Raw genomic sequence first — 14041 nt, 5'->3', positions numbered from 1 at the left:
TCCAAAAGGGGTGCCCCTCTAGGAGATGAGCCGTCTGCAGCCACCAGGCTAGGGACAGACGCACCTCCGAGGACAACACCAGCATCTGAGAGCGGATCCTGTGTGGCAATCCGTTCCATTCCGAAAGAATCAGCCCCTGCAGGGGCCTGGAATGGAACTGGGCAAACTCCACCATGTCGAATGCCGACACCATGGACCCCAAAACTCTTATCGCTGAGTGCACCGACACTCTGCCACTGCTCAGACAACTGTGAATCCGCAGCTGTAAGGAGGAGACCTTCTCTGGAGTCAGAAAAATCCGTTGCTGACGAGAGTCCAGCAGGGCCCCCAAGTGAACCATCCGCTGTGATGGGATGAGGGAGGACTTCTTCCAGTTGATCAACCAGCCGTGCGTCTGTAGACAAGCGACCGTCAGGTGGAGATGCTGGATCAGTACCTCCGGGGAGCTTGCCAGCTAGAGGAGGTCGTCTAGATACGGTAGCAACCGTATTCCCTGGCTCCGAAGATGAGCCGCCATGACCGCCATCACCTTGGTAAATACCCTCGGTGCCGTGGAGAGACCAAAGGGTAGAGCCCTGAATTGGTAGTGGTTGTGGAGAATAGCAAACCGCAGAAACCGTTGGTGCGATGTTGCTATAGGCACATGGAGGTAGGCATCCTGGATATCCAGGGAGACCATATAGTCCCCTGGTTCCATCGCCAGAATGATGGAACGCAAAGTTTCCATCCTGAATTTGGGAACCCTGAGAAACCTGTTCAGGGGCTTCAAATTGAGGATGGGGCGATGAGAGCCATTGGGTTTCTGTACCAGAAACAGCGTAGAGTAATACCCCATCCCACGTTGAGACTGTGGTACGGGTATAATGACCCCCGCCGTCAGCAAGGCCTCTATGGCTTCCGGAACCTGCAAGGCCTTGGTTTTGTCCCGAGAAGGACTTGTGCAAAAAAACTGGCCAGGCGGCCTGTGCCGAAAAGACAGGGCGTACCCCTGGGAGACCACTTCTCGCACCCAGGCATCCGTGGTGGTATTGTGCCAGCACTGGGCGAATTGAAGAAGTCGGCCTCCCACTCTGGGGTCCCCCAGAGGGAGGCCCCTCCCATCACGCAGAAGGCTTATCTTCTTGCTTGGAAGAAGGGCGCCTAGCACTCCAGGCTTGCTTCTTTGGCTTTGAGGCGGTCTTGGGTGCGGACTGCCTCGGGAAGGACTGACCCTTTGCCTTGCCCTGAACCCGAAAGGAACGAAAGGCCGAGCTCCGGACCTTAGCAGGTGTAGTAGCTGAAGGGAGGAGGGCTGACTTGGATTTTGCCAGGGTATCTACTATTTTGTCCAGGTCCGGACCAAATAGTAATTCTCCATTAAAAGGTAAGGCCTCCAAGCCTTTCTTTGAATCCGCGTCTGCTCTCCAAGACCGCAACCACAAGGATCTACGAGCAGACACTGCTGCCGCCGAAACCCTAGAGGTCAACAGGCTAGCATCCAACGATGCTTCTCCAATGTAGGAGGCGGCATCTCTCATCTGTCCTAACAACGCCCTCTGGACGTCCGGAGCTTCATCCGTAAACGTGTCCTCCAAGGCGTTGGCCCACCCCTCAATGGCCTTGGCCACCCAGGAGATGGCCATGGACGGCCGGGCTACAGCCCCTGAGAGAGAATAAATAGACTTTAGACAAGTCTCCACCTTCCTGTCCGCAGGATCCTTCAGCGAGGATATAGACGGCAATGGCAAAGTAGCACTCCTGATGAGGCGTGTTACATGGGAATCGACTGCAGGCTGAGTTTCCCATTTCTTACAATGCGCTTCCGGGAATGGATAATTGGACGCCAAGTGTTTCTGTGGCAGGAAACGCTTACTGGGTGTCTGCCAGGCCACCGCCATGTGATCAGTCAACTGATCAGACAAGGGGAACGCTGCAGAAGTAACCTTAGCTTTTTTAAAACTAGGATACCTCGACTTGGGAGCGGGTGCCTCATCCTCAATCAGAAGAATGGCCCGCACCGCCTTAACCAGAGCCCGCACATTGATGGAAGACTTAGCGTCTACCTCCTGGACTGAGGCATCTGAGGCTGAGTCATCCTGCACCTCACCATCATCCGAGGACCCCTCAGAATCCGAAAGATGCGCAGCCTGCGCCATGACTGAGCGTTTAGACGAACTGGAGGGCACGTCACTGCGCAACATCGACTGAAAAGCCGAAGATGCTGCCGCCAAAAATTGGACAGTGTGGGAAAGCGCATCCACCCAGGGTGGAGGAGCTGCCACAGGAGCCTGAAACGGCACCACAGCCTGCTGTGCCACAGGGGTGGACTGAATATACATTGGCAACCCCGCATAGGGACCAACAGGCTGAGACCCCGGGGGAGTCTGCAATAATTGTGGGACACCCGGGGAATGGCAGGCTGGGGCAACGCCCTAGTAGGGGCGGCAGTCGGGACCGACAGACGGTCCGCGATGGACACCAGCACCTGGGAAAACATCGCCCATGGTGGCTCCTGGTTTAGACATACCAGGGAGCGCCTGACACCGTCCGCACAGGCCGTCCTGTGACAAATCCTCCCTATCCACTCCTGCAGAACAGCGCCTGCAGTAGAACAATACCGGAGCGCTCAATCTACTCCTCAGACATGACTTAGGAAGAAAACGTGCGCACTCACCAGTGTGCTGAACAACAGCCCACAATATGGTACTGTGTAGCACACAACTGTATGTGACGGACCTCACAAATACGTGATCTATATAGGTGAGGTCAGTAGAAACACCCTTCCCCCGCACACCTGTAGGGCTTGTAGGAGAAGGAAAGGGATAGGTATAGGCTGACAGTAAGTAGAAAAAAGACACAGACAGGCAGCACTAGCAAAAGTCACATACCATGCAGGAAGATATACTCACTGCACCTTTCCACTACAATCAACCTGCCCAGATTCAGTGTCTGGGAGGGCTATAGTGCTGTGTACACTGTCCTTGTTGGGGGAGAGGTACACAGGGAGACCGGTCTGCGTGCTCCCTGAAGATCTGCGCTGCCACTTGAAGAAAATGGCCCCCAGAGACCTCAGAGGAGGAGTGGCCGAGTAACTGCAGCTCAGCGACGCCAGACTACGTGCTGAAAGGCGCGCTGAGCTGAGGGGAGGAGCCGCTAGACAGGGAAGGCTTCCTCCCCTGGCTAGCATATTTAACCCCCAGGTTGCCGGCATCCCGCTTGCCGCATAATTTACCCTGGTGGTCTAGTGGTCTGGCGGGGTATGCCTCCGCTGGAGGGGGGGCCCGCCGCCACCGCTAGCGCCCCCGGTCTGTCCCCTAGACCGGGGGCATGGGACTGCATTTACAAGGAACCCGCGCACCGCCGCTAATCAGCGGTGCGCGGCTTACCTTAATCTCCCCGGCGTCTTCCGGCAGCAGTCCCGGGGGAAGCCAGAGTCGGCTAGTAGAGGCGTCGCGGCGCCAGCAGGGAGAAGGAGCGGCAGCGTGGGCGTCTGTACAGATAGCCCATCGCTGCCGCTCTGGAGAAAAAAACTATAGTAAAAAAAAAATTAAACTAAGTTAAAATAAAAAGCTTTAGGGGGCTGCTCCTGCAGCCCCCCCCGCAGGGTGACCCGACTCCGGCCGGGCACCATCTTAAACTGAGGTGCCTGTGGCTCGGGGGCGGGGTATAGGGGAGGTTGGACCCAAGTGCATCCTGGGAGCAGCTAAAAGCTTTAACTCCGTGGTGCCCGAGGATCCAGGATCCAGCTATACCCCAAGGTCACCCTGTGGACCCCTATGGAACCTGAAGTAGAAAAAGATAATTTGCGCTTAGGCACCTTCTACCGGTCTGCTTTCAACATTAGATGGTGCCATACTCTGACTAGAATGGCCATAAACATGGAAAGATGCATAGGAGGTGCAAACATAGCATACTGTGGACACCCCATCCAAGGAGGCATTGTGGGAGCAGCCATACGATCCACAGCCTTCCTCATAACCTGGGACAAAGAGGATACCAAAGATAGCTCTTGTCCAGGGGCAGGTAAACTGGACTGGTGAAATGGCTCTTTATAATAGACAACACACAAACCATCCTTTAAGTTCTGAAGGGACAAACAGGCCATACTGGATTTACATGAATCGGCACAGGGGGCTCCCCATCCTGCTTCCCTTTAACTTTTGACATGTTCAATAAAAGGTAATAAATGCAATGTTATGTGACAGCCTTCACAAAATCTTAATGAATGTGAAGCGCTCAAAAAAATACCTCCACCCCAAAAGGATGAAGAGAATAAACAGTGATAGTTATAATCGACAGACAGAAATAAAAAGACAGTGTCAAAACAGCACCTAGCAAACAGTCACATACAATACATAGGCAATATAATTACAATTGAGTAAATCAACTACACAAACACCAGGAATGGTAGGATATAGGGGGTCATTCAGACCCGCTCGTGAGCGGCAGTACGCTCGCAAGCGGGTCGATGTTCCCCCACTGCGCATGCGCACGACGCAGGGAGCTCCGTCGTGCGCATGCGCGAGACCCGGCGAGCGACGGGCTCTCCATCGCTCCGGGTCTCGCACCAAAGGGGGCGTGCTGTCGATGTTGACAGCACGCCCCCTTTGGTGGGCGTGCCTGCCAGACGGAGGCGTTCCCATGGGAACGCCTACCGGCTGAAGCGGCCACACTGACATCACTAGTGATGTCAGTGGGAGTGATTTTGGCTCTGATAGAGCCAAAATCACTCCAGGGCTTGCGGCAGCGAGACCCTACCGCAGGGTCTCCGTCGCAAGCCCGATGGTCGCGATGGTCAAGACCATCGCGACCATCATCATGGACGCTCGCTATAGCTGTGGGTGGTAACCCACAGCTATGCGAGCGTCCATGAGGACGCTCCAAAAAAAGGTAGGAGGGCCCTGATACAGAGCGAGCGCTCTGGTCAGAGCGTTCAGCTCTGAATCAGGCCCATAGAGCACAATATACCTAAACCAAGGGAGACTGAGCCAAACCCTCCTGAGACCAACAGCTACAGCAGCGCACTGGTAGTGGACCGTGAGCGTCTCAAATACACGTGGAGGGTAGGCGGCGCAACCCATCCGCGCAAATTCCTTCATAGGGACTGCGTCTGAACTGGAGGAGGAGCTGCCAGGCGAGCGCCTATCTCCCACTAAGCTACATCAACCAGCCGGGTACGCTGGCCTCATGGCAGCAGATATACATTTGCTGCAGATCCCCAGCGTCAGATGATAAGGCCTCTGTGGTCTAGTGAGGACGCAAGCTCCCAGGCCCTGACTGCAGCGGCTTTTGGTGCCGGAAGCAAGGACTGCCACGCGTGATTCCTCATAAGCGATGAGTCGCCTTACCTGACATCTCCATGCGTCCAGTTGCAGTCCGGGTCCCGCCAGAATCACGAGTGTCACTGGTGTTGCGGCCCGACGGAGGTAGATGGAGTCGTAGTATATGCATCTTAATTTAGACGCTTAGTACTACCAACTCAAAAACAGAAAATAAAACCTAAAATAAAAAGCTTAGGCCTGAGTCCCGTTACAATGGTGCGTCTTATTTCTGCCTGTGGCTAGGAAGCCATGGCATCCTTGGAGCTGAAGCTTTTGGTGGGATCAGGGGTATTTTGGATAACGGAATATTCCGTATTTTGGAATATTTGCATACCAAAATTAGATATCTTGGGAATGGGACCCAAACATACGCACAGTAAACATTTGTGTTTTATATACACAGCCTGCAGGTAATTTTATACAATATTTTCAATAATTTTGTTGTTCAAGCAAAGTTTGTGTACATACATGAAATTCATTTATGTGTCATATACACCTTATATATACAGCCTGAAGGAAATTTTACACAATATTTTTAATAATTTGTGCCTTAGACAAAATTTGTGGACATCAACCATGATATACACTCCAGCTTAATATTGTCAAAATAGACGAGTGGTGGGGGAAGGGTTATGGCTGAATGAGAATCTAAAATGCATCGAGCACTAGAGAATGCGGTTGCAGTAAACTTACATTTTGCTGACTTGTAACTGCGGTTTCGGTAGTTTCTTGTGAAGCTGGTAGATCACAAGGGCACTTATTTTTTCTCCTATTTTTCTTCTTTTGACGTTTCTTTTCTTGCTTCAGTTCTTGAACTCTCTCTTCTTCCAAAAACTCTTCACACAGCTGTTCTAATCGGCTTATTCCTTGTACCTTCTCAACGGTCACCTACAAAACAGGAATAAAGGACAGATATATTTCTTAAATGAGTACTTAAGCCAACAGGCTCAATTTCTGGGTTTGTTGCAAGCAAAGAAAGTTTTGTAGATTTTCTGTAAATCTCCATAGCACTGTTCTGGTTTTGTGTCTTTTCAAAATGCAGGCCTGCTGTGTTAAGGAGGAGATCAATGGGAATGGGCATGGCCGGCGTTCGATTCCCGTCAGCGGCAGCCCGACAAGAGCAGAGTTAGAAGCAGCGGAAGCCCGACAGCGCTGCAAATCCCGATCGTGGATAGGTAAGTATCTACTAACCTAACCCCCCTAACCCTCCTTAGGGGTGCCTAACCCTAACTTCCCTCCCAAGTGCCTAACCCTAACCACCCCCTTCCCCGCTGCCTAAACCTAAGTCCCCCGAGGGGGGGTGCCTAACCCTAACCCTCCCCCTAGCCTAACCCTAACCCCCCCCCAGGAGCCCTAAACCTAACCCTCTCCGCTCGCGGTGCCCGGCATCACTACGATCGGGATGCCGGGCTCCGGTCTCCCGGCGTCGGGGAAATGCGGGCGTCTACATCTAGACGCCCCCAAATTTCATCCTTGCCGGGAAATGATAGACGGGAAGCCGGCTGCCGGTATATAGGCAGTCGGTTTCCCGATTGCTTCCCGATCAATGCACATTATGTGCATGAAACCTCAGACTTCAGCTTTTTTGTTTTCCAGTGCTCTATGCTTGTACAATGATGAGACAGTTCAAACATACCAAAAAAAACATCAATCTTTAATGCTTTTATAAACCTCACTTAGCTGACCCTGTAATCACTGGTAAAAAAAGGTAATTCACAAAAATACAGCTAACTGTCCAAAAAGGGGATTTTTGGTTACTTACCATTGAATCCTTTTCTCCGAATTAGGCTGGGGGACACTGGACCAGGGGGTTGTAGATGGGACTGCAAGTAGCTGGCACTTAAACTTTAACCCAAGCTCCTCCCCTCTGCAACCCCATGACTGCAGTACAACTTCAAAAGTGCCTGGTAAGGAGAAGCAGTAACTCAGTGTAACTGTTATAACAAACAAATTAACAGTCCCGCAGGGACCAGCGTTGTAAAAAAATGCAACGCAACATGACTGAGCGGGAGGGAACGCAGTGTCCAGGATTCAACAATAAGTAACCAAAAATCCCCTTTTCTCTTTCATCAACGCTGGGTGACACTGAACCATGGGACATTCAATAGCCACCCCCAGGGGAGGGAATCATCAGGCTGCCTGACCGAAGAACACGACGCCCAAAGTGGGCGTTGCTGGAGGCAAAAACATGAAACCTTTAAAAACGTGTGGACAGAGCACATGTAGCTGTGCTGCAGACTTGTTCAGCCAAGGCCCCATGATGCGCCACCAGCCAGGAGGTTGCTACTGGCCGAGTAGAATGAGCCGTCAGTGAGTTGCTCGGGCAGTTCAAGGGAAATCATTGACAACATTGTATCTTTTAGGAGTCGTCCAGTGTGTAGATAGATAGGTACATAAAAGCTACCTGGATGGTATACAAGGCAGCTCCTCCTCTTGCTCTATGTCTAAGTGATATGCTAAGCTCTCTGACAAATATATAATATCCTAAACATGGGTGGAAAAACTGTGCTACCAGAAAATAGAGGAAAAGGAATTAACCGTAATTCTAATTTTGTGGTTCTCCTGTTCAATCCTCCATGGCAGTATAATAGGAAGGGCAAAGAAACTAAGCCACATATGTTGCATAATCAAACATCTATTTAAAGTGGGAATTCAACTGTTTTCTCGTGCCCGGAACTAGACGGCGCCCACAATTCAATTGTTCTGCCTTTTGAGCGCACAAAGAAGGAGCTGCACACACTTCTGCTTGCAGCCTCCTGAGTTGGTGAGCAGAAATGTGTGATATGTCATAGGAACAACTACCATAGGTGCAGCTTTATGGGTCCCAGACCTTAGGGGGGAGGGGTGGGGGGCATCTTCCTGGTCAAAGTTACATGTGTTTTATACATTTTTCACCAATAGGGCTCCTTTGCTATGGGGCCTTCAAATACCTAGTAACCCCCCTGAGATAAGTTGGGAGACATGTTTTCCAGTCAGATACTTAGGGGGGGAATTCAATTGTTTCTTTGGACGCATCTAAAGCAATGGGTGTCTGATCAGAGCAACAATTGAATTGTTCCGACAGGCGCCCAAAGACACAATTGAATTCCCCCCCCCCCCCCAAGTGTCTGACTGGAAAACATGTCTCCCAAACTACAGCTGTAGAGGATAATATACCCACCAGATGACTAAAGAAGGTACGGATAGATGGTCAGCCTGCTGCCTTGCAAAGCGCTTTCCCAAAGGCTTCAGCATTTTATGCCCAAGAGGTTCCCACCACTTCAGTTGAATAGATGGGCTCATATTAACATGCATGTCACCTTAAGCCCAACTTTCTTATGTTTGCTTCTCAAATGCATGAAAATCGATTACAGGGAAATCCTTCCAAGCAAGCCAACTACTGTTCTGTATTCCTATGACCCTATGTTCTGAATATACATAGATTACTCCAACAAAATCTGGTAAATGAATGCTCTTCTCTATTATGTCCACTGTATGTGGATAAAAGAAAAAGTCTGCTAAATATAAATACAACTTATTGTAAGACGTCTGTATTGGATCTTGGAACCAAGTTATCGTTGTAATTTATAGATTTATTTTTTTTAAAGTGTTCCTTGAACTATAGTGCTCAACACTTCTGACACAAGAAATAGTCAACATGTACAATACCTTCAGTGCCATCAAAGTTCTCAGTGTATCAAAGTGCCTGTACGGTTCAAACTGGACATCCAACAGAATATTAAGAACTAGACTGAAATCCCACATTGGAACAAATAACCTAATTGGTGAAAGACTGCTATTCATTGCTTGGAAGAAATTAACGATAAATTTGCCTTATACCAATATGGTCCCCAATAAAACACTAAATGCAGATACTGGTACTTTGAGCGTGGTTAGGCAAGATCTTTACAGAGTCCATTCTGTAGAAAGTCAAGGATATGTGAAATGGCTGCCTTAGCTGGTTTTAGCTTATTCTAACATATTTTAATAAATCTCACCAAACTCTGTAGCACTTGAGGACTAATTGAGAGCCATTGTTACAAACAACAGATAATGTTTTGTGAATTTCTCAAAACACAACCTGTTGGGAAATCCTGTGGATTGAGATGCACTGCTCTATAACATATTATTGAAGAGTTCTCTTACTTGCCTTAAAAAAAAATGTGATTAGAGACCAAGTATATTTACTAAACGACTTAGCAGCAGAACAATATTATTAAATGCAAATCACACTAGTCTTGCCTTTAATAGTTTTGCCCTTTTAACCACTTAACTGTAGATTTTTCCAAAAAAAAAAAAAGTCAGAAATTGCCAGGTCCGCAGATGAGTCCGGGGAGTCAGGAGATCAGTTCTGCACATGTGTAGAACAAATGTCCTCTTCAAAAACACAGCGGGGCGGTGCGGTCGCACCTTGTTAGCTGAAGTACAGTTGGCTGCATTCGCATCCCATACGACCAAGTCAGTCAAGTGGTTAAATCCAGCAACCAGAAGAGTGGCTTAGTAATTATACCCCCAATACTCCATGCGAGTTAACATATGTTAAACATATGTTTGAAAGACTGTACAAAAACAAATTAATTCTGGCCAAAGAGGTAGTTGTTCCATCTGAATTATCTCTCAGGCTACTGGGAACCACAAATATCATGGTCAAAGTGGAAGGAATGCGATCACTTCTACTTTCTCTTTTTTCTAATAATTTCCTTCTTCAGCAGGCAAGGGATGAGAAAATAATGGATGGAAGACATAGGCTATTTGAAACCTCTCCATGGGATTGACAAGGCTTCCACTCCTCTTGTCACTGGAACTTTGTGTGAAAAGAAGAACCAGAATATTCTGACCTTCTGGTTTTCAGCCATAATGTCCACTTAAGGAAGCTCCAATTTTTTACTCTGTAATTGAAAAACTGCCTAATGTAAAAAAATATTCCATAGAACTTGCTTTCAGCTCAGATAATCCACCACTGCATTTTCCATGTCTGACATTCCTTTCTGCCCAATATATCAATTTCGCTACTTCAAACTATCACATGTGGCTCCACAGCAATTTATGAAGGTCAACACTGCTCTATGGCCCGTATTCAATTAGAGGTGAAAAGTCGGAAAAGTTTTGCCTGTCCGACTTTCCGCCTCCTTCGCCTGTTTCAGAGACGAAAACTTTTCGTGCATATCCCTGCTTTTTGCCCTACTCAATTCCAAAATAGGCGAAAACGGAAACCGACAAATGCAGAACAGGCGGAAAGTACTGTTAGAAGTGGGGAAATCAGTCTGTAGCCCTAAAACAGATGCAGTAACATATGAAATCAATGTAGAATGTATTAGCTCTAAGAAAAGTGTTTGGGGTACTTAAGTAGTTTAAATAGCTTCTTATTAGCGTCTTTGTAAAAAGTGATGAAGAATGGCATAAAGCTGTATTTTTTGGTGAAAATAAGTAGTCCAGGTAAATTTGGGGTACTTGAAAATGGGTGCTAGCATATTTTTGTCTCTAAAGTGAACTTCAAAAAAAAAAAACGTCAAAAAAACGCACCTGCGGCATGGCATGCACCTGCCCCATCCTTGCACACCCCTAAGAAGTCTACTTCGCTAGTTTTTATGCTTGTCCCCCCACTTTTTACTTTCGCCCCCCAAAATGAAAGTACTTTTTGGGATGTTCTGATGTAATTTTTTTTTTGTGTTGAATTGTTCTTTGAGGGACTGTCCCAGTAGTTTCCCCACGTTGGCACCCCAAAATAACGATTTTGCACTTTTTTTTCTCCTGCTATTCATAGGAGATACTTTTCCGCCTATTACATTGCATTGAGTTTCCGCTTAGTTGAAATTGTCCTGGAATTGAATATGGAGATAATTTGATAACAGGCAGAAAGTCCGAATTTGCGGAAACTTTTCGCCAAAAGGCACTTCGCCTCTAATTGAATAAGGGCCTATGTCTGGGAATACCTGGAAGGCCAGATCCAATTAGCAGCAAACTATGTTGAGCAACTTGTTGCTCATTAATGCAGGTTTTCAATTGGACGAATCACAGCTTTCTGTTTGGGAACCACTGACCTAGTCTGTAATTGCAAACTTTTTTAAATCACGATACCCTAGAATCCTTATTTTAAACTTAAAAAAGAGCATACATAGTGCAGCACCTCCTCTGGTACACCCCTCAAAATGATTATATGTGCAATAAACATGTAATTTTCTCTAAAATGAAGAAAAATGGGTAATTACTCAGGACATGTATTTTGATATAGGGGATATCTATTGACAGGAAATGAATTTTTAATCTTGCAAATGGGGAGTTGCTAGTGTATTTTGATTAGCTCCCCATAGCCATCTTGAATTTCAAAGATGGCGCCGTGAGCGAGCCAACTGCGGCTCACCTTATCACCCAGTCTCTTTGGGCTGGCTTAAACTAGACAGCGCAAGGCAGGCAGTCTGACTGAGGAGTAGCTAGGAAAACTTCCTGAAGAAAGACGGATGCCGCAAGTCGTGGTGGGAGGCGGCCAAATGGCCACTGCGCTTATCTGAATAGCTGTTCAGTAGACACCTGCCGTGTATATTGTGTGATTGCAGAAGTTCCTGGGTCTGGCTAGGTGGTACCTGGGAGAAGTGGGCCCGGGACACATACTCCATGCCCCCCTTTAATCTGGCTCCAGACCAATGGAGGCTGTTACATGTGAAAGCCTCAGCCAATAAGAAATGGTCTAATTCTCATTGACTATTGCAGTCACATTGGACAGCCGACAAGATAGCCGCACCTTCAGCTACAAGTTAACCACAGTCAACTGGTTGTTCGCGAACGACACTTTGGCTACCCAAGCTTTAGTTAAACACTGTTGAGTTACAAAAATATTGCAAACTATCTTTATGCCCTATCAAGTGCACCAAGGTACGGCAAATACAAATCTTATAGCAACGAAAAAGTGACATGCAAAAACTCAGATAGCTAAAGCAGCGTAAAATCCAACACAGAGTGCAGCTCCACATCAAAATAATTATATAAGCCCCATAGGGTCGGTTTCTGAATGCAAAAGCATCTCACAATTTTTTGTAACACCGCATATATGTCGTGGCTTACATTAGCAATTCAAAGCATCCACAAGTTTCTTATATGCACATCTAAATGGCTTCACAATGATTGTGGAATGGCCAGTTGCCACCCTGCAACCCCTCAATCATACATAGTAAAAGCGTGTCGACAGTTGCGAGTTGATGCCAAGTTGCAACATGCAAAGTTAATGCCATTTTCAGTCCGATCTTCTGTACCAAGCAAGGGGTAGATGCAGGTGCCTTTGCTCGTGATGATGGCTGCTCTCGCAGACTGAAAGCTAGGGTGTTGTTGCATAGGTGCGTCAGACTCAAAACATGTGGATGTCCCCATAGCTCTTACAATTGCTGGAAATTGTCAAAATTGCATATTACATCAGGCTCAGAGTCTCCATTAGTATTATGACAAATTAAACTACATCCACCTTCTTTATCCCCATTCAGCAAGCAACTAGAGTACTTAAAAGAGAACCAAGAGCCACAATACCGATCCAGATGGAAATGCAAGACAGAAAAATAGAACCGCTAAAAACAAAACAAATTTGGTCAACTCTAACAAAATATTTAGGTCATAAATGGGTGGGCGTCGAGCGTCCCCCACTGGATGCAGCAAAGAGAAATTCCTATTTCATTAACTTGAGAGACAATGGACCATGGGGATGTACCATTTCGGGAGGGTATGCTCACACAATTACTGTGTAGCCCCTTTGTCCTTAAGCAATGAATTTTGTTACAGCATTTACAGTGGACTATGTGGGCTGGGTGACACTGGACCTTGGAGTTGTATATTGGAACTGCAGGAGCTAGCACTGAAAAAAAAAAATCACCTGTAAACCTAGCTCTTCCTCTGTGCAACCCCAGCATGCCAGTACAAGTTTAAAAGTGTCCGATAAGGAGAAGCAGTAACACAGTTAAACTGTTGTAACAGCCAACGAAACCTTAGGAAAATAATGGTCCAAAACCAAACACCACACGAATGAGCGTGTCCCACAGCTTGATTCAGAGAAAAAGATTCAACGGGTAAAGAAAAATCCTTTTTTTCTTCATTAAGGCTGGGGGACAGTGGACCATGAGACGTTCAACAGCCACCCCAACAGAACTCGGAGTTCGAGTAGGATCGATAGGACAGTCTCTAAAGACGATCAAAGACCCTGGAGTTGAAGACTTAACACCACGGCACCCCAAACAAGGAGACTCATCTGTGGTCACAATGACCCAAGCTGGGATGAGAATGGATAGTCCCAGGAGCAGATGATCGGAAACCAGTCACCACTAAAGGGAGTGATGCGTGCTGGCAGACAAAACCAAAAGCCGAGATGAGAGGTCCTCCGTGCGCCTTGACCAATTCCAGAGAATTTCCCAATGGAATTCATGCGAATGGAACCTGGCCTACTGAATGGTGTCAAAGGTGGAGACTATCGTACCCAACAGCTTCATGCACAGCAATAGTGACAGACAGGGCACTGACAAAACCCTAGTGACCAAAACCTGGAAGTTCCGGGCTTTAAATTTCAGGAGGAACACCTGCTGCAGAGTGGTGTCAAAGACCACCCCCAGGAACAGGGGGCACTGACAAGGCATCATGTAAGACTTCTCATAATTCAGGATCCAACTGTGATCCTGAAGAACCTGCACTGTGCAGTCCAGGTGAGCCTGCAACAGAGAAACCAAATTGGCCTTCACGAGGAGATCCCTCTAATAGGGAATGACCACAATCCATTCTCTGTGTAGCAG

The 14041-nt window shown here is 47.6% G+C and overlaps 1 protein-coding gene across 2 annotated transcripts in view; it reads right to left on the bottom strand.

Moving 5' to 3' along the window:
* The window catches only part of GGNBP2 (gametogenetin binding protein 2), a 105812-nt gene that overhangs the window by 39747 nt on the left and 52024 nt on the right, over positions 1-14041 (bottom strand). For both annotated transcript variants that reach the window (XM_088482441.1, XM_088482440.1), the window contains exon 8: positions 5994-6188. In XM_088482441.1, coding sequence (XP_088338567.1) covers positions 5994-6188 — 195 coding nt within the window. The remainder of the gene's footprint in view (positions 1-5993; positions 6189-14041) is intronic.

Source organism: Taudactylus pleione, unplaced genomic scaffold, assembly GCF_031769625.1.
Source record: "Taudactylus pleione unplaced genomic scaffold, aTauple2 ptg000288l, whole genome shotgun sequence".
Lineage (NCBI taxonomy): Eukaryota > Metazoa > Chordata > Amphibia > Anura > Myobatrachidae > Taudactylus > Taudactylus pleione.
Note: the sequence above shows the minus strand (reverse complement) of the source record. Positions and strands in the feature narration are given on the sequence as shown.